Source organism: Excalfactoria chinensis, chromosome 3 (genome assembly GCF_039878825.1).
Source record: "Excalfactoria chinensis isolate bCotChi1 chromosome 3, bCotChi1.hap2, whole genome shotgun sequence".
Classification (NCBI taxonomy): domain Eukaryota; kingdom Metazoa; phylum Chordata; class Aves; order Galliformes; family Phasianidae; genus Excalfactoria; species Excalfactoria chinensis.
The window spans coordinates 18,839,432-18,860,424 of record NC_092827.1 but is presented as its reverse complement, the minus strand read 5'-3'; the positions used below and the strand labels follow the sequence as shown (position 1 = coordinate 18,860,424).

The following is a 20,993-nucleotide window of genomic DNA, read 5'->3' as shown; positions in this document are numbered from 1 at the left end:
GTCAGATTATGATTGATCCGTTAAGATCATGTTAAGGTACCATGTGCTGTGTTTCTCACACTGGGGACTGAAGCAATTTGATTCATCTGCAACACAAGTATGATAAGCATAATGTTATTTCCTAAATTAACCAGATGTACAGTATGTAGATAGAACTGGCGTATCTGCCTGTACTGATAGAATGTTACCTGTACAAGAATTTAATATATTGCACTTTGAAATATAACATGCACAGATAACATATTATCAAATCTTTCAGTAAGCATCGAATTTAATTTTGATTCCTTTTTTTTTTTTTTTTTTTTTTTTTTTTTTTTCCCCTATCTTCCTTTTTTTTTTTTTAGAACAAAGGTGGAACAAAAAGAAATCACACGTATCCAAAACTTATATTGAACATTTTCTTATAATGGCATGGGAAATATGGTAAAATACAGGGTTGGCATCATTTCTGCAGGCCTATTTTTGCCTGAGAACATCTAATATCATGATAACATATAAAAATTTATCAAAATATGATTCTCAATTAAAAACTTATATGGACAACTCCAAGTCAGCATTATTAAGTCAACTGGGATCTAAATAAATCTATAAACTTTGTGGGTTGTGTTTTTCATCACCATTTGTCTCCAATCGGTCTAGTTACCAGCAGGGTCAGCTTTAACTTTTCTTAATAGCATGAGCTGCCCCTGCAGGCAGGAGTTTTCAAGCAAATAAGTCATGTGTGAAGCGTAAGGGAAATCAGAGAAAATGTATCAGCTGCCATATATGCATACAGCAGCTATATATGTACATATATATATAGGAGTGTGTGCCTATTTTAAATTTCCTTAATCTAGGAAAGGCTCTAGTTTTATGTGGATATTTCTAATTAGCAGCTCCACATTAAATAATACATTAGTTTTCAACACTAAAGATGCCAATGTCTGCATGTACATTTGTATTTAAAATAGTAATACAAATACAGGAATTAGCATCGATATTGTACCCTACCCAGAAGTCAGCTCTTTCCTTAATAGAAAATGCCTTGAAAACATGACGGATGGGAAAGATAATGCTTTTATCTATAGAAGAATATTTCAGGGATTTTTTCTTTTTTTTTTTTTTTTCTTTTTTTTCTTTTTTTTTTTCTTTTTTCTTTTTTCTTTTTTTGAGGGATATACATTCGTCTTGGTTTTTGCTTCCACACGTAGTTTAAGGCTATTTGGTAAGGTATATACCAGATATCAGGCTCAATTTACAGGGCTTTCTCCTCACAGAAACATCTCAAAACCTCATCTCTAAAGATTCCCATCTTGAAGCTAAACACGCTGAATCAGCTGTGCTCCAAAGACAGAACTCATGCTTTGCACTACACGCTGTAGGAAAAAAAAAAAAAAAAAAAAAAAAAATAAGAAGGAAAAGGAAAAGAAATAAATAGAACCAAAGCAAGACAGATTAGAAGCAATGTCAGATCTGCATAACCTATGATAATTCACGCTTTCAGTCATCTGTCAGGCTGCAGGGTGTGTGGGATGCGGATTTAAAGTGCTCATCAGGTGAAGAACCAAAGTGCTAGAGTATAATTTAATAGCTGTTCTGCCTATGGCTAAATACATTAAATACATTGCATTCATTAAAGCAGGTAAACAGGAAATGTGGTGGATGCGGTTGTCTGTCTTGGTGTGTTAACAATGTTTTGACCTAAAGTAGTACAGAGGAGCTTTCAAACCTTGGAGTCATAGTCTGAGGGTTACTTATCTTATTGCGTCTTCACCTGAAGACTTCTAAGTGCTGGGTTGCTCGGGTGGCTCTGGAAGGTAGGTGAAGTGGAATATTTCTCTCTTAGTTTATTTTGAACCAGAGCCTCTGGGTTGTGATAGTCACTACTTCTCTAATAATAGCGAGAGGCTCAAAAATATATTATTTTCCTTATATGCCATGGCTGGAAATCAATTACCTCTTGAGTCGTGTTTGTTACATGTGAAGCAAGCAAGAAGCTTTTTTCTTGCTGTAACTGATACTGCATAGAAAAATAGTTCTAAAAAGAAATACAACTGTAAACCACAGTTCACCTTTACCTTAACATAACCATTTAAACTTAGATTTACTCACCACTCACATTCATATTTCTTAAACTGTTTACAACATCACAATTGGCATTTTAAACAAGCAAGATTTTTTTTTTGTTTTTTGTTTTTTTTCCTCAAGGATACCCTGGAAACTCAATTGATCAAACATTCTGAGAGTTTGAAGTATTACATGTAGCACAGCTCTTGAAATAAAGGAGAGGATCGTAAAATAAACGTTAACACACAAAAGAACTGTTAAAAATGCGATGAGTGTTCCAAAGGAGTAAGTATAACTTTTTCTTTACACATCTTGCTACAGAAGATCTAACTTTTTAAGGCTTCCGTTTTCCTTTCACCCATCACTCAAGTCCTCTTGCATTATAAATTTGCTTAGGTTTCAGAGTGTCGTTATACTGCTAACAGCAAACGTTTCTCAGTGGGCATTCCCAACACCACCAGACTTGTACGCTTCTTGGTTTCTGATGAACTTTGGAGTTTTAGTGGCTGGATATCCCTGTTCATCTCCAGAAACGTGACATGACATGAGAGGCCTAATATTATTCTGCGGTAACAAAGATGAGAAGAGTGGCAGAGCACATGGGTAAATATTTTAGCTGGGTTCTGGGAAAAGAAACTGGAGGTCACAGAGATAAATGGGTTCTTTCCTTCCTGCTCTTTACGTTTGTAGCACCTTCTACTTGGATTAGCTAATGCCTCTAGTGAATGGTGAGATGCACCCATTGATAGTTTGTAATTCTTATCCCTAATTATCACACATTTTATAAAAATATAAATAACAAAAAAGTAAGCTGGGTTCCATCTCAAGAGGTGTTTCTTGTTGTCCTCTGAGAATATACTGGATAAGTCAGGTCTCAACAAGCCCTATCCATTGTAGCTGATTGTAAGTCAGACAATAAATACAAAAGAAGTCGTTCTCGCGGTGAGCTCAGCAAATTCTGAGGAAATCAAAAGCATTCCACTGTGCTTATGGCACAAAGAACACAACAGCAAGGGCATATTTATGGAGAGAATGAGACAAAAATTACCAGGTAAGTGACAAACTGTACAAGCATTTTGTCTAAAAAAGGTACTCTGCAGCATTCTGTCTTTAAAGCCGGGTTTGAGCCTCTGGGATGTATATCTCGATGCTGTCTGCACGCTCTGTGGCTGAATTCTGCCGGAAAGAGGCCGCTCTCTTGGCAGCCATGAGCCGCCTTCTGGCTTCTTGTCGCTGCCTGTCGGGTAGGTCCAGAGATTTTTCTCTTGTGATGGGGAATTTTCCTTTTGGGGGCTTCTTTGGTACAGGAGGAGGAACCTTTCTTTCTTCCTGAAATAGGGTATTAAAATTGAAGGTAAATGGTGTGCGGAAGATACCCTCAGCAGATCATGCAAAATGAAGACATACAGTGCCAAATACTCATTACATACATCAAGCATGCTCGGTTTCTGCTCTAAAATCAGCTGATTAATGGATTGCATGATTGGCTATCCATTCCAGAAACACTGACAAAAACCTGTTATTTATTTCAGCACAAATTCTGTAGTCCTGTGCCTTAAAAAAGTCTGCACTTCCTTTCACTGTCCTTGCACATATGCTGCACATGCAGTCTACATACCTCACTTTCACATGAATTTGCTCAGTTCTATCTTACACAGTATTACACTCATTATAAACAGAAACACACACTGGCTCTCCGATAAGAATTCAGCGCATCTGTGTGGTCTGATCAAGTGAAAAGACTGTCTAAGATTAGCAGGACAGAATTTTTAATTAAATTAATCATACTGAGTTTAGCCTCAGCTGGATATGAAATAGCAGCTGTGTATACATATCTATTAGTTTAGTCTCCTCTATGAATTGCTAAATGGAAACATGCAAATACCAGCCAGAGAGAGAACATAAGCTAATTGTTCTCTTTGCCAGCCTGGACCATTTTAAAGAAAATTATATTGAAGAATTGGCAAATTATAAAGCACAAGTCAATAGATGTGCTATCAAAGTAGCTGTCGGTAGCTTATACGGGTTTTATATCAAGAACTATTTTGAGATATGAAATTGATATTGTACTCCATTTATAGATTGTGGACTATAATGTAAGGGCCTTAAAAAGATATTGTAGAATTGCAGAATCATATAATAGTTTAGGTTGGAAGGGACCTCTGGAGGCAATTGAGTATAACATTCCTTCAAAAGCCACTTGAAATTAGATCCAAGGTTGAAGTTATAACAGGTTTTTCAACATCATGTTTAATATTGGCCAAATATCTCCACAGATGGAGAGTCCACAATTTAATATGTATGGTGTGGTTATTATGATAGATCTTTCTGCTGGATCCCTTCTTACAGTAATAGTAATAGTCCAAAGTATGGGCTGTTCCTTACGGAGAACACAGTTAATTTGAGGCACAGCAGGATTCAAGTAACTATAAAAAAAGTGAACTGACAGACCTATGATTTGCAGAATCATCTTTTTTTTAATTATTATTATTATTTTTTCATTCTGAAAGTTCTGAATTTACTACCAAAATGCATTAGCCAAGACTAGAGTTAAATTTATTGACTTCAACATTCTCAACTCAGCAAAACAGTGCAGCAGCCTAAGATGCTATCCTCCATGATAGACAGTTCTCTCTGTCTTTATTTTCTCTTTTTCCTGTTTTTAGACAGGAACTTAAGGGCTCCATTCCTGCTGTCCCGTCTTATTATTTTTTCACTTTTACTTATTTTCTTCTTAGGAACATCACTGTTGCTGTCACTATAATAATGTCTTACTTCCAGTTGTCACTAGTAAGCAAGAGTTGCAAACTCACCATCCACCAACCAGTTGGCTGAAAATTAAAATCCAAGAGGAGCATGAAGAAATGAAAGAGTTGTCAAAATGCCTCCTAATTCCTCCCGAACCAAGCAAGTATTCACCTGAGGCCAACAGTACTGACTCAAACCAAATGCTACCATCATCCGACTGATAAAATAATCAGCAAGGGTTGTGGGATAATTCGGGTGTGGGAGTGAGCTCTGGGAAGGGGAAAGGCAATTTGGGAATCAAATGCTTGTAGGAATGGTGCCACCTGCTTTGGAAGCCTAGTGGCCAAGGGTATCTCCCAGGAAGTGGGGCTGCAACAGAGAAGTGCAGGCAGTCTGCCAAAAGTACTCTTTTCCCCCCAAAATTTACATAGGCCAATCTTCAGCTTGATCAACACAATATTTTGTCACTTGTGCCAGCATCAATCATTTATGTGAGCAGCACCGACCACTGCAGCTCAGGTTTGAGCTGGCCCAAAAGGAACGACATGCTGCAGTCTACCTTGACTGAATTCTTGGGCTACTGTTCTCAGCCTGTATTGGTCAGAACATGTTTCAGTTCTAGGTCTGTTTTTTTTTTTTTTTTTCTACTATGAAGCCAGATAAATTCAAAAGCAGTTTTATGTAGCAGGGGGACAAGATTTTGCAAAATCCATTTTGTTTGTAACAGAATTCAACTCAACATTGTTAAAAGGAAAAAAGAAAAACAAACCAACCACAATTTTCTGTGTGATGGAGGTTTCCATGTACAAGTTGGGCCATGACAATTAGATGTTTTCCATCTTTGGGTTATAAACCTACCACGCTTCCCTACTGAATATAAAACATGGAAACTACGGTACTAAAAATGGGAAGGAAATGGTATTGCCCATGGTCTGCTTACCTTCCTTTCAGGTGATTCTATTATTTTCCATTCATTGAGTTTCAACTGGTGCAGTTCATCAAACTTCATGCTGACATCTTCAATTGAGAGCTGCAATAAGTCCCAGAAACCTGCCAGGTCCTGGGAAGTTGGTCTTGGCATGGCACTCGGGTCCTGTCAAGCACAAAGGAGAAAACATGAATAGAGCAGGAGGCTTCAAAGTGATTTGAGGTAGGAAGGGAACCACCCCAGATCATTTTGCTACAGTGAAGCTCAGGGCAGAGGCTACGCGTGCTCTGCAGCTGGGAGCTGTGACAGAAAAGCTGTGCCTCCGATACAACTCAGATAGGAATAAATGAGATATCCTATGCTGGCCTTTCTGGATCTGACCATCGGCAGTGTTGACCTGCATTTCTAAAATGTAGCATGCTGACAGACTCTGTCTGCTAATTATTAAAGGGAATAAGGATGTGGCTTATATTCTAGGTATCCTGAAGTCTTTATTGTTAAAAATTACAGACACAGTGGGTGAGCAGAAGACAGACAAAACAACACCGCAAGGAAATTGACAGCTTATGCTGGATTTGAATACATTGTCTTGGGTTTTCAAATGGAAATGTATGGTAAAAAATCTGGATGGGGATGTTTGTTAAGCGGTTTGTTTCCCACGGGGTAGAATCATGCTCAGGAACTGGGCAGATACTATTCCTATTTATCGAAGGTAGGTGGTTATTAACTGAATGTCAGTGTTGGATAAAAACTACCTAAAAAATAGTATACAGACCCTGTATCCCTTATCCTGAGCCCTGGTGCTCATTCAAGAAGACAAGTTTGTCACTTCAGTGAAGTAGGGGTTAATTGCCAAACACCTCTGTGAAGATGATGGACAAATGTATATTGGGGAAGTATGTAGGTCACTCTGAAAGTAATACCTCATATGTATTTCCATGGAAACTACAACAGTTAAAAAAACACAACAATACTATTAGACAGAGCAAATTCTCACCTACAAAACAGTATTTTTCAGCATAGCCACCACTTTCACCAGTGATGAACAAGAGCCTGCATGCTGCACACTCATAACAATTTGCAACAGTGGAGGTTATCTACTGTCCACTGCTGAAATACACCACCCACTACTTCACTGTGTTCACATGTACTGTTTGGTCTCCATAAATGTTCAGAAAGCATCGATGAATGTCAGGGAGTTCAATCCTTTCTGCGCGGGGAAATTCAGTAACACAGCTTTGCTTTCTATGCACTTCCACCAGACACCATGTTGTCAGACTGCCCCTCTGCTGCCATCTGTCACATGACAACAAAATGTAATGGAATATTGGTGGAATGGATGCCGCTGACATCACGTGCCGATATAATAAATCAGTAGGTGTTATATTTGGAATAGCCCTTGTAGTAAAGAAGGTATACAGAACGGAACTGGGAATAAAGTAGTTGAAACCAACTCAGAGATGCTCATGATCTCCCCCCTTCCCAGGCCAAAGCTGGAATGAACAGTTTAATGAGTAATAAATAAACAGCGGTGTTATCCATTAAGCAAGGCTCTGTGCCCCACGTACTTAGAATCTAAAGGATTCTAGGTAGAGAGCACAGCCTCACATAGTTACCTAATACCTGGGAAAGAGATAAATCAGCATTTATTTTCCACTCCTCCCTTGATCTGCATGTTCCTAGAGGTCTTACAGCAGGAACTGCTATTAAATTTGGATTTCCTCACTGTGGGAGCTGAGTGGCTGGAGCTGAACTCAGTTACACCTCACACACATTTCTCTCCTGACCCTTCCTCATTTTCATAGCCCTCCTTTGGATGCTCTCTAATAGTTTTATGTCCTCCTTTTATTATGGTGCCCAGACCTGCACTCAGTGCTCAAGGTGGGGCCACGCAGTGCAGAACAGAGGGTGACAACCCCTCACCTAAATGCAGTGCTGGGCCTGGGGCACCCCAGGGTACAGTTGGCCCTTTGGGGCTGCCAGGGCACACTGCTGGCTGAGATTCAACTTGCTGTCATCCAGAATCCCCAGATCCCTTTTTATGGGGCTGCTCTCCAGCCTCTCATCCTCTAGTCCATACATACAGCCAGACTTGCCCCATCCCAGGTGCAGAATCTGGCACTTAATATTGTAAAGCTTGAAGCAGCTGGTGATTGTCCATCCCTTCATTTTGTCAAGATTGTCAAGATCTCTCTCTCTCTACAAGGCCCCTCTACCCTTAAAGGAATCATCAGTTCCTGACAATTTAGTATTGTCTGCAAACATAGTATAACTTCAAGTCCTGTATCCAAATCATTGATAAAAACATTAGAGAGAACTGGTCTGAAAATGGGGCCATGCGGAAATCTTTGCTAGAAGAAATTTTCTGTTTTATGGGGAATTTGAGGACTAGAAGTTACTACACAGGTTATAACAGATTTCTGGAAAACATGATACAAATCTATATTAGTACTCGCTGAAAATAATTATACCGATCCCTATTTACTTCAAAAGCACTAACAACATGTGTCACTGATGTTAATTACTCTAGAGAGGTCAATATTACAGGCTTCAAGAACTGACTCCCAGCATGAAATCTGTCAACAACATATATTCCATTGCAATCTGTTCTCTCCATTCTGGTCTCCTCGGTCTCTCTCCCCGGTTTCCTCTGAACAGCCAGAAAGTGATGCCACTCGTGGAAATGCCATTGACTTCTGAATTGAGGGTAATTGCTCTTCTGTACCTTTGCGCTCCACTCATCCCTGCTGCAGAAGAGCACAGCTTCCAGCGCGGCTGGAAGAGGAGCATGCGGTGCATTGTACGGACACAAGAGGGCTGCCTCCTGCTGCTATAGCTTACGGATACGCAGCTCATGGATGAGCGCTAGTAAAAATGATTGCCAATACAGTTAACTGAGTTTAGAGAAGATTGGCTTAAAGCTGCTTTCTTTTTCTTTCTTTTCTTCTTCTTTTCTTTTTTTCTTTTCTTTTTTATTTTTATTTTTTTTCAGCAGTGGCTTCTTTGTTTTTATTGTGTTTGGAACTCAGCTTTGCAGTTCTCTTTCAAAAGGAAGCCTGAAGCAAACAAAAAGTACCCAGCTAATGCTGGTGTTGCTCTGGTTTTGCCTGCAACCATGACATATTTAGCGATGATCTCAAGAGCTGAGCAGAATGTCTGCTGACTGGAGTATGGAGGAGGACACTTCAAAGAAGAAGCAGGGTATTATAAAAGATAATGTGAATAATTCACCAGGAAGCAGTCATTAATCAGGGATGCCTTTTTTCCCTGAGTAGTTAGTGAGAACTGTATACTGTAAGAGACAGTCAGCTCAATCCTTATGAAATAATTTCACTGAAGCTGTTGGTTTCATGAACTTATCCTGAATGAGACATCTTAACCAACTGCATCATCAAATGTGATCCTTGAAACTGTTAAGGTTCTTTAGAAAAATCCACAAGCCAAGGAGAAATTTCAGTTTGAGTGAGTGTGTTCCTCTTTCTAAAACCTTGCTGCATTTTTGAATTGGCAAAAGTAGCTGCTGCTGTTCTCTGTCCTACATTTACGGTTATCATTGTTGGATACTGTTAGAGAAACCAACGTGTTGGAGCCTTGTAAGTGCCAGATGTACTCCAGTAGCTGCTATTTGTCAGCATTCCCATGGAGGACCAAGATGCTGCTGCCAAAGAATATGGAATGCCTGCTGTAGACGCGGGCTAAGTGACTATTTAAGAACAAACACCACTACTAAGCATAAGAAGAGAAGTTTAAAACATGAATGACCTAAAAGTCGAGTTCTGCACTTGTTTCTTTCTGCAGAGCCCATTGGCGATTCAATGAAGCTAAAGAATATTCATGCTGAAATCTCCAGAACTGAATAAAGATTCTGGAATGAAGTTCAAAGGTTTATTATTCATATAGGAAGGAAAGAAACAAAATCTTGCCTATTTTTTCTTTTTTTTAATAATGCTGTTTGCAAAGCTATATATTTCTCCTATTGCTTTTGCAGTAATGACATGCTAGCACTTCCAAACAGTCAATGGCTGTGCAGAGCAGGAGCTGCTCTTGTTATTACAGTAATGCTCTCAAGCACAATTCCTGGACCCACTTGAGGAAAAAGTGAAGTGGAGGGGAGGTTGAGCTCTCCAAATCTTATTTAGCACAGCTGAATCAATCAGGTAATAGAGAGCAGCCTGAAATTTACAGTGTGAAATGTTAAGATTTTGATGAAGATTTCCTTCTTCCACTATCAAGCAAATGAACAAACAGTGGCACAAATGATGCATTTGATATACAAACTTGGTCATCTCCTGCTTGCCTGACTTTGCATATTTCCTCTGTCACTCTGTAAGAGCTATTAAAATTCTTGTTTTGACAGACTCTTTGAAGTGGATAATTGGATTCTTTCCTAATGAGGACCATATATCTTATCCTTTTCTATCAGAAGATAGGACATGCTTGGCATGACTTTCTCAGTACTTGATTACCATTTCAGGAATTCCAAATATGTAATGTTATGACTGGAAAGCAGCACGTAGGTCTCTGCAGAATGACTTTTGCCTTAAAAACCTGTGCAGTAAATACTAGCAAATAAGGAAACGTGTCTAACCAGACAAATAGCTTACATCTGCTGTAATGTATGCAGCAAAATCCAGCACTTTTAATACGTGAGGTAGGGACAGTCAAAAGTTACACTTGATTTTCAAGTAAGCCAGAGATTGTAGGTGTTCTACCATTAGACTTAGCTAGAAGCATTATGTTCTTCTACTGCTTAGTATCATCTTGCCACAATGTTTATATCACTGATGGCTGCTGTCATATTAACGAAGATAACATTTCGAATCAAATTAGTGTCTAATGAACTTCCAGAACAATAGCAGTAACTCCTACATGTAATATACTGCATCTGTTCCTTTTGCCCTAGGACATCTTATATATAATTGGCAATGCAAATTATGAAACCCAATTTTATGAACACTATGTATGTTCCCATTTCCAAGATCAGTCCCATTTTCAGGTAGGTAGAGAGCTGCATCACGTCTCCTACTATTGTCTGCTTACTGTAATTTGGAAAATGTCTCTTTTCTTACCAGAAATACAGTTACTATTCTAGGGTACTACAAAAATAAGCCACAATATTATGCCTAAGTAAACTTGCATTTGTTCCCTTCTCATTTTTATTTTTATTTTTTTTTCTCTTTAATAAGGACAGCAAAAAAAGAAAAGACAAAACCCAGACAGTCTAAAATTGCTGGAACTACATTCACTTTGCTAAAAACACTGTGCTTAGAGGTTATGTTAAACAGGAAAATGAGAACGCTACCATGTGGGAACACTACATTTTTTGTTGTTGTTGCCGCTGAATTATGAACATTAAGTTCTACAGTTTACAGTTAAATTCTGTGCAATATGGCGACTTACCAGATTTTGCTGACAGAGCCAATAGAACTGCTGGAATTTCTGAGACATGAGGAGTTGAGCACTTCCAACAGCACTTCGGATCTTGCCTAGGACTAAGAATACAGAGAGGTTATTACCAATAGGTGTTTTAGTAGCGAACAGAAATGCCATCCCAAAGAATATGTAGCTGAAATTACAGCTTAGTTTGTAACGGAAGTAAATATTTTGCTGCTTCTGATTATACACAAAATATTTTTTAAGAGATAGAGATACAGGAAAGCTCCATGACATCTTACCTTTAATAAACATAAAATGATACAACACTAACATAGAACTACCAAGACTGTGTTTGCTTAAGAAAGTAGAGAAGAAAAATCAAAGGAACGCAGACAGCTTCCTAATGTAGACACATGGACATCATAAGGTTTTGAGAATAATCTTGAATTCCAATGTCAATAATTTATATATTTTTTTGGAAAAAAAAAAAAAGCTCAGCGATGAGCATTATCACCCTGATTTTCAGCTGTTTATTTATTTATTAGAAAATGCATTAATTCTGACCTGACAAAGCACTTAACTGCAAGTAATATAGTAGGACTACTGATGCTGAGCCTAGCAAGTTAACACCAAACTTAACAGTCTATCAGCTTTTCTAGATTTATCTTTTATGTACCACTGGGCACAACTAACGAAAGTAACATTACAGACTTGATCCAGGAACATCACTTATTTTGTTCCTTCAATACTGTCATTTTATTTTTCAGACAGTATGATTAATGAATTAATGTAGAAATTTTCCTTACTTAGATGCTGAAACTAACCTTACTGTCATTGCATAATATTCTGTTAGGAACACAAATAATGCCTTATTTATTTGAACCCGTGAAGACATTTTCTGCATGCATTATGGATACAGAATAAAACCCTAATGGAAGCTGGAACTAGACTTGCTTTTGGAAAGTGAGAGCTGTTGAAATAATCTCTCCTCAAGAAGCAGGTGGGTGCTTGTTTCCTCTGATGTCAAAAGGAGTTTTAAATGTACCTTAGGTTACATCTTCTGATTCTACAATCTCAAATGGCTTCTATCACTGTGGATGATCCCTCTTAGATGAAGCCTCTTTAATCTGCCTGTACTGTGGAGCAAGTTTAACATGTTAAAATATAATGTAATGCTCCTACCATAAGGATGAGATCTTAAGAGGAATCATGTCTCTAAGACATTCTGTGGTAGGAGGCATTACAAGTTGCAGGTTGCATACCCTGGAAAATACATTAAGACTGAAGCATGGGAGCTTCAGACAAGAGGAGGACACAAGCACGTGCTCTAGGACTTTGTTAAACTGTTGAAACCCTCATTGTTTGTTGGACTTTCCCTGCTGCCAGTGTACTGGCCATTTACAATGTACAGAAGCATTGAGATTTTACTTGACTTTGCTTCCAAGAATCAGCTGTCTAAATAAAAATTTCTCTATGCTCTATGAAAGGAAAGAGTCAGCTCATCGGCTTGCTCATGTTAGGCATTTATTTTTAGACTAGACCGATCTCTTCTAAAGATGCCTGTTTCTACTGACTGGAGTGCCTGAGGGGACTGGTTTATCCTGAGAATACCAGCTCCTCTTGGACTCCCACATTTTTATGGGATAAACACCATACTTCAATTGGTAGCAGTATGCTTTCCTCACCAAATAGCACTTCCTTCTCTATGCTGCAAAAGCAACATTTTTAAGAAGCACGATAAACTGAGGTCTCAGTGGAAGATTAAGATTTTCATAAAATGTCCAGATCTTTATATAATATTTAGGGGAAAGGTAGAGAAAGGTAGGTATAGCCTTGACCTAGTAAATGCTCATACATCTTTTAGCACAGAATGATAGAATCATAGAATGGCCCGGGTTGAAAAGGACCACACTGATCATCTAGTTTCAAGCCCCTTGCTATGTACAGGATCATCAACCACCAGACCAGGCTGCCCAGAGCCACATCCAGCCTGGCCTTGAATGCCTCCATGGACGGGGCATCCACAGCCTCCTCGGGCAACCTGTTCTTGTGCATCACCACCCTCTGTGAAAAAACTTCCTCCTGATACCTAACCTAAACCTCCTCTGTCTCAATTTAAAACAATTTTGTGGAACCAACTTGATAACTAAAATGAGATGCCTAGGGTTGAATGAAACTACAATAGCTCAGCAGGACTGAACTGCAACATTTAGTACAGAAACTGTTCAATGCTTGCTGAGAGAATCTGAAAGTTTAAGGCTCGGTTTCTGTAAATGCATACATATTTCATAACTTTAAAAGCATAGATAAATTTGTAGAGCTTTGGCTCTCAAAGTCTATTTTGCTTTCTGTTAGACAAACAGTTTACAGCTGTGCCACAATACTAAACTAAACAGCAATATGCATAATTCATCTGTCCCTTGTGCTACCCATTTCTGAAGGGGTTAAGTGTTTCAGGGCTGCATGAATAATGCTCTGGGGCTTTATTTATGTTCAGTTGGCCAAATGAAATAAAACATTTTCATTGGTTTGGGTTTTTTGATCACCAAACCCCTCACTTTCCTCTATGGAGTCACTGGCTTAAGAAAAGCAATGTTCTGGGTGTTTAAAACCTAAGCAACCACACAGAAATCTGAAGAAGAACTGTTTCATTTGATCTGAAACAAACTGCTTTCATAGTACGTCAGAACTTTTAACAAAGGCAAAGATGTGTCACCCAGGCTAGTATTTTCCTTGTACCTGGATGCTCTGTAATGAAGGATGTAGGACAAGCTATCAGGGTGGGGGTCAGGATCCTTTCTTTCCTGAGGTGAGGAATTTTGTCATAGCAGTTCCCTACCACTGCCTTGCTGAACACTCCACACTCTATTCAACTGCCCACAGAACAATTCTGTAGGCTGGGAGTTGTAGTACTTATCTCACAGGGAATATAGCTCAGTTTTAGCTTCCTCCATTGAATTTGTAGCTCACAGCTCAAGTACAAAGCATGACAAAAAAGGCATTGGCTTTGACCCTACCACAGAAACTTGCCCAGAGAGACTGTGGGTGCCCCACCCCTGGAGGTGTTCAAGGCCTGGTTGGATGGGGCCCCAGGCAGCCTGGTCTAATACCAGCCTGGTCTTAACTTCTTTACAGAAAGGGTAGTTAGGTACTGGAATAGGCTCCCCAGGGAGGTGGTTGAATTGCCATTCCTGGATGTGTTTAAGAGCTGTTTGGATGTGGTACTCAGGGATATGATTTAATGGAGGGTTTTTAGAGTTAGGGTACTGGTTAGGCTGCAGTTGGACTTGATGATCTTCAAGCTCTTTTCCAACCTGGGTAATTCTATGATGATTCTATGATTCTAATATTAAATGTGGAGGCTGGTGGCCCTGCAGCTTGATGATTCTTGGGGTCCCTTCCAACCCAAGCCATTCTATGATTCTGAAGACTCCTAGGAAGCAACCTTAGTCTGTGTGATGCCTGTCTCTCCAGAAGCACAGAGGTTCCCCACCATGATTGAGGAGAGGACTGCCAGAGCTACTCTGCAGACAATGAGTTTAACTAACTTGCAGAACCAGGGCCCTGCTGCCAGGAATAAGGTTTGCTATGAAGGAGCCTACAGCACTGGTGAGCAGCCTTTCAACAAGGCTCTAATAGCAGTGAATACACATGTATTACAGGCCTGCCATTTACTAAAGATCTAACTCTATTTCCATTTCAATAAGTAAATCAGACTTAATAAAACATAGAAGTTAGAATCTCTCATATTCATGCTACTCTGCTTTGCTGTAATTAAATTAAAGTATTAAAACACTTCAATTCATAATCTTTAGCACAATATTAATAGACAGCCAAAGCCTTGTCATTAATTTCATGCATTGGGGAATTATTCTGATGAGTGCAGATTGATTATCTCCATGAAAGAATGATGAATGTTACAGACTGGAGAGACTGAGATGTTTGGTGATGCTTAGAAGATTCTGCTTGTAAATAAATGATGATAAAATCAATCACTAAACATAAATATACATAATTTCAATATACTTCATATACCTCCCCACCATTAAGACACTGGTATATTTACTTCAAATTCAGGAAAGAGTAACATAACCTTAATTCTGCTCCCTAATGCATACGAAACATTCCATTTTTGTTGTGTGGTCCTATATGTATGGCTTTTATTCCAAAGACATACAAAGCTCTGACTGTGGCTGCAGGAGATACAGACAAAGGTATTTATACTCTTGATAAAGATTGTGGAAGTTCCCTGTAAACAGCATGGATGATTCACACAATGGCATATCGTCTCCAGCAATATGTATTTTACAAGAAGTGTTACAAGTATTATCGTTTTATACACATTGCATTGTTTAAGGAATACATCAAGAGCTTAAAACTGAATACTGTTTCACATCACAAATGCAGGGGGAGAAAAGTTAGACCTATGCTGATGAAACCAATATCACAGTGTGATGCTATAACTCTATTTTTGATGGGTTAAAAGCTTTGCTTACTTGTGCAGGCAATGGGGAAACTACTGACAATCAATCTGCTCCTGGCATTCATTAGTGTTATTTAAATGATGTAATTAGCTTTACATTTTCATTTCATTTCATTGCTTTTATTTATTTATTTATTTCCTATGCTTGTGTGTGTCCCATACACAATCTGTCTGTTAAACTGTCATTTAGGTCATCACCATCATTCAAAGCAAAACATGCAAACCAGAATGTTTGTTCAATCCGTAAATCTATATTTGTCTAAACCTAAATCTAAATCTGTCCTAAACATATGTCTTTTCCTCTATCAACATAACAGATAGGCTATGTTTAGAGTGAGATGACATTTTAGGACAGCACAGCTATCAATCAGTATTGTTACAGAGAGGAGGAAGGGCAATGGGATCCCTGTGAATCGTGAGACTCTGCATGTTCACTTTTTAACCAAAATGGAGTTCAGCACGGGGAAAAATGGAGCATAATATACATGCTAGGAGGAATTCTTGGATTCCTCACTATGGGACTCTCCTTTATTGACTTTAACTACCATTTCAGGGAAATCAAGACATTCTGTAGTCATTTCCAACACTCCAGATGTCAGTTTCAGTAGTTCCTGAAGGGTAGATAACCTACATTTGGTCAAACACCTAAAAAAGCTTTTTGGATGATTAACTGAAGAATCACAGAATGACCCAGGTTGGAAGGGACCTCAAGGATCATGAAGCTCCAACCCGCCTGCCTGGCAGGGCCACCAAACTTCCACACTTACTAGATCAGGTTGCCCAGGGAAGAATGCACTAAAGTAAATTGGTTATGAGATTTCTTTTCTCCAAAATATGGGAGATTGAACTTCACTGTTCACTGTTTCTGTTACAAGTCTCCTGCAGAACTTTGGAAATATTGGCTGGAGGATTAGAATCATTCATTCCAGCATCCCTGGAATGAAGGGTTAAGGGGAGAGAAAAGAGGCATTTTGAGCTCTCTCTAATGCCTGATACACCAGAGATCTCTTTACTTCAGTAGGGCATGGCTGTGTCAGCAAAGCTCCTAACAGTGATGCAGAAGATGTTAGAAAAAGACTCTGTCTGCTGTCGCGATTAACACCAGGCTTAAAGGCTCTGTTCTAACAAAGGAGAAATTTTTACACTGTGTTATCTTAGGATTTTGACATAGGAATAAAGTCTGGGGGGTTCTCCATTTGACACAGTACTGTAATATTTTAGTAGACAAATATTTGGCATTTGGGAGCCTGGGATGCCCTTTGCATCCCTGTGCCACATCACACCTGACCCCACGGTCCCCCTATGGGCTCATGGGCTCTCTGCCTTCCTGTGCAAAGTGCTCTGTTCCCACCATGCACTCAGAAAAGCTGGGCTCAGGCTGCACAATCCTGGCCCTCTGTGTCTTCAACAGCTCCGTGATAACTGGGAGTGTTTTTCTTGTCATCACCTACACACCAGCAGTAGCCAAATACAATTTTCAGGGTGTAAAACTGCAACTCCAGTCAGCACCCCAGAGAAACACATATTTTTGCTGCAAGGCACCCTGCTGGTGCAAATGATCACATGCTCACCCTGGGAACACTTCCAGCCATGTATATATTATATATATATATGTATTCTCATAAAGGCTGAGAACACAAATAACTGCTCACACAGACAATAAATGAACTTCACAGAAACTCTGAAATATGATTCATGGCAACTGACCAGACAAAAAAATATAATGTCTGCAAAAAGAAAGCTTGAGAGGTTGGATTATTTTTTGTTGCAGTGATTATCTTCTCCCTTTCCTAGACCTGATGAGTGAAGATCTTAGAACAACATTATGGGAGAAAAGCTACAGTGAAAGAAAAAAAATCAATAGAGCAATCAGACAGCTTTCTGTGATCTCAGGGCTATTGTGCTAACACAGAAAATGAAATTGTTTTCTAAAATACAGTTCGATCTTAACTCTTCCCTTGATTAAAACAAAATGGAAGCAGTAGCATAAAGACAGCTTTCTCATAGGAGATGCAAGGCCACCTTTCTTCTTCAGGTACAATTAGTATACCCTAGCCAACAAAAAGAACAATTCAGCATTAACAGCGAGAGTTCGAATGTGCAAACTTTGCTGTCAAGTGTTATGGGAATAGTAGCTGCTGCTGGAAGATGGAAAAACATATTTAGTTGCTTCTGGCTCCTGCATTTGTGAGCATTTTCTTCAGAGAACTGTGAAATGCTTAAATATGTCAAGATACATTTCATGCTGGGATATCATTAAACTTTAGTTCTTGTAGATACATACCTCCCAACTTCCATAGCTCAAACTGGGTATACAAAATGTGTCAGAGGCTCAACAGGAAAACAGTTATTCATGCAAAACCTTTAAAATGCTGTGAAGCTCATTCCCTCGGTGAAAATAATTCTTTGATAATTTCCACTTAGTTTATGTTAGTTAGATGAAATGAGGGGATACTGTTCCAAAGAACTGGAATTGATTTTAGAAAGATCTTGAAATGAGTACATCTGATGGAAAAGCAGGAGTCTGTCACGTTTGACATCTGGCCAAAGATAAGCATCTGGCCTCACTTATGCTATACAGACCTCTTCTGTAGTAATTTCTTTAACTTATAAGGGAGGTCAGAGTGTTCCCCTAAACATGGATAATTAACTTGTCTTGGTTAGTTTAAAATGGGATTTGCAAGAATCCATTTCAGTATCTCTATATCAAGGATTTGCCCTTTCTTTTTCTCTTACAGAGTCACTCTGCAAGCAAGGAAACATAAAATCCTAATACTCTGTTTTGTTTTCTCTGAAATTTCTCTAGATTAAAAGGATAGGGTCTCAATAGCTGCAAATATTAATAAAAAATTACTGAGGCTCAATTTGTCTTCGTGTCCCACCCTTTGTGTCCTTCTGAACCATTTCCTGAAAACAAAAGATATCTTCCTAAATGTTGCAAGGTATTTTAGGGTGTTTCTGGAGTGCAAGAGCATCAATAGCTTCACATGGTGTAAGGGAGCGTGGGTCTGGACCTGGGAATTGGTACTCAGCTAAAATCAGCTCCTTCTGCTTTTCCTGACATAATACACAGACAGCTCCCTGCCTCTGTCTGTATGAGAAAGAAATACTGACATGAGAATATTTCCACTGCTTGCTTCATGTGACTGCAGATTTAACTGTGGCTGTGCATGATGAAGAGCTTGAAAGAAAGGAGGTAGCAAAAATCCAGCCTTACCTGAAGGCAGCTGGCTGGCCTCCTAGGGAAAGAGATAGGTTAACTGCGATTCTCCCCTTTGCTCCCTAATAATCTTACTTTTCCAGAGGAAATTAAAGTCTTGCTCTTCAAACTTCTGCTTCCATTAACCAGCACTGATGTTCCCAACACTGAAAGCTGGTGCTCTGGGACACTAACTGATGGCAGAGCATTTAGCAGCGCAAAGATTTAGGCGGTAGAAAAATAAGATGTATATGGTAAAACTAAGCATTAAAAAATAGCTGCAATGAAAGTAGTTTTGGAAACCCTAAAATATGCTAAGCAAAGCAAAATATTTTATTGTTAGTACTTAAACAGCACCTAAGAGGGTATTAAAGTCTTCATGTTATCAATGCAAAGAGAAAATTCTCAGCTCATGCCTGCCTTAGTGAAAATAATGACAAAAACCTAAACTCAAGAAAACACTGGAGGCTTAAAGAAGAAAACAGCCTTATGATCTCTGCCACACAAAAAGCTAAGTTGTTACACGGCACACTTGCACAAAAAGCAGTGCAGAAATATGACTGCAAATGAAAATGATGACATAAAAATGCAGCTGTTCTCTCCTCTTAAAAGGTCAGTGAAAGAAACAGCAACTGGCCTTTTAGTGACCATGCAGGTCTGGCCCAAGACTTGAGGGCAGATCACAAGCAAGAGCTCACTGAAGGGGAAAAAAGACAATCAGGAAAGTATATTCAGAGATTACGTGCGAGATTTGTGAGTGTAGGAAAAGATGCTGGTAAGAAAATTGTATGTGAGCTAATTTGCGATTTGAGAAAAGCAGAGCTGAGACAATAATTCAGATTGGCAGGGATTGAAATATTTATAAAACTAAGACTGGAGAACAAGGATAATTGACCTCAGAGGGAATCATGGGGAGCTGGCTACTGAGTGCTAGGACCACTTTGATATATTACCATCATTAGTGCTGGCTTGGATCTTGTTCCAAAATAGTCTACATTATTTTTCATTTTTTCCCATCACTTCTTTCAAGGTGTCCACAAGAAATGAGAGAATAATAATGATTCTTGACAAAATTATAATAAGAAAATGCTATTGAATTGAGATTGTAGAAGTGCTTTAACTATTGCTCTTGCCTCCTCCTCTCTCTTCTTCTAATTGTCCCTTTATGATTCGCTCTGCTAAGGTGCCCATAAAGGAATTAAAATGTATTTAAAATGGTTTCAAAAGAAGAGGCAGATTCTCAGGATTCAGGAAAACTGAATGATAACAACAACAGCAACAAAAGGTTAACACAAGAGAAACTTCAGTTTTATGGCAAAGGTTCGAGCACTGGAAACACAGAAGTAAGTGGTTAGAATGAGCCAGAGTCGGAGCTATGGAAGGAGACCTTGTCCCACTTGAGCCATATCAGGCTTTGATCCTGTACTTGATGCAGTTGGCCCCTCAGCTACAACCCTAAAGCCTGTCAAAGGCCAGCTTGCACAATCAGCAGTAAGGGTGTCTACATCTAACGGTTCTACAGAATGTTTTGGTACTGCAAAAAGAGTAAGGGAAAACCACACATCATCAACCTGCTAGGAAGCAGGTATTAGCAAGCATCAGTAAGAAAAGCTAGCAAAATGTTCTTACTTTCCTCAGAAAGATCATTTTCTTCTGCCTCTCTTTCCATTTCCTTGCACCATCCCTCCATTCTCTTTGTTTCAGTATGTAGCAACTTCATAAACCAAGAACCGTCCCGTCGACAAGGAGACATCCGACCAGTCTCTACTGTCTCAATGGCTGGCTCCAGCCAGGGCTCTGGTGGTGGAAGGTTTGAGGTGTCAACTGGGGTCCTGTAATCTTCTCTGTAACTGAACAGTCCCTGCGTCCGTACAGTTCTCACTGCGCTGTATTGGGTGGGGGTGCTGGGCTCTGAGTGCTGCTGGAAGGATGAGCCAAACTGAAGTCCCTTGTCCTCCATGGTGATGTGCCCTGGGAAGCCCTCCAGCTCCAGGTCAGCCTGGACAGCTGCTGTCACACTGTTTGAGCGCTTAAATCGTCCATGTCTTGACGAAGAGGGAAGAAAGAAAAGAGATCAAATAATACAAATGAATATATGACGATACAGGGGTGCAGAATAATGCTTCAGAGAATGGGTCCTAGTTCTATCCTTCTGTCCTATGCTAATTATTTTTTTCTTTGTGCTCATCTCACTAAAATAAGACAAAGGTTAA

At 39.2% G+C, this 20,993-nt stretch overlaps 1 protein-coding gene across 27 annotated transcripts in view; it reads right to left on the bottom strand.

Annotated features, from left to right (window-relative positions):
* Window positions 1-1,149: 1,149 nt before the first annotated feature.
* DLGAP2 (DLG associated protein 2) overlaps window positions 1,150-20,993 on the bottom strand; it is a 448,809-nt gene continuing 428,965 nt past the window's right edge. For 19 of the 27 annotated variants that reach the window (XM_072333743.1, XM_072333745.1, XM_072333754.1 and 16 more), the window contains 5 exons: window positions 20,410-20,825; window positions 11,123-11,214; window positions 5,735-5,887; window positions 4,860-4,877; window positions 2,181-3,375 (listed from right to left, as the gene is read on the bottom strand). In XM_072333743.1, coding sequence (XP_072189844.1) covers window positions 3,157-3,375; window positions 4,860-4,877; window positions 5,735-5,887; window positions 11,123-11,214; window positions 20,410-20,825 — 898 coding nt within the window. In that variant the 3' untranslated portion in view covers window positions 2,181-3,156. Of the gene's footprint in view, window positions 3,376-4,859; window positions 4,878-5,734; window positions 5,888-11,122; window positions 11,215-20,409; window positions 20,826-20,993 lie in introns of all 27 variants that reach the window. The other 8 variants (XM_072333749.1, XM_072333772.1, XM_072333751.1 and 5 more) reach the window with 2 other exon arrangements.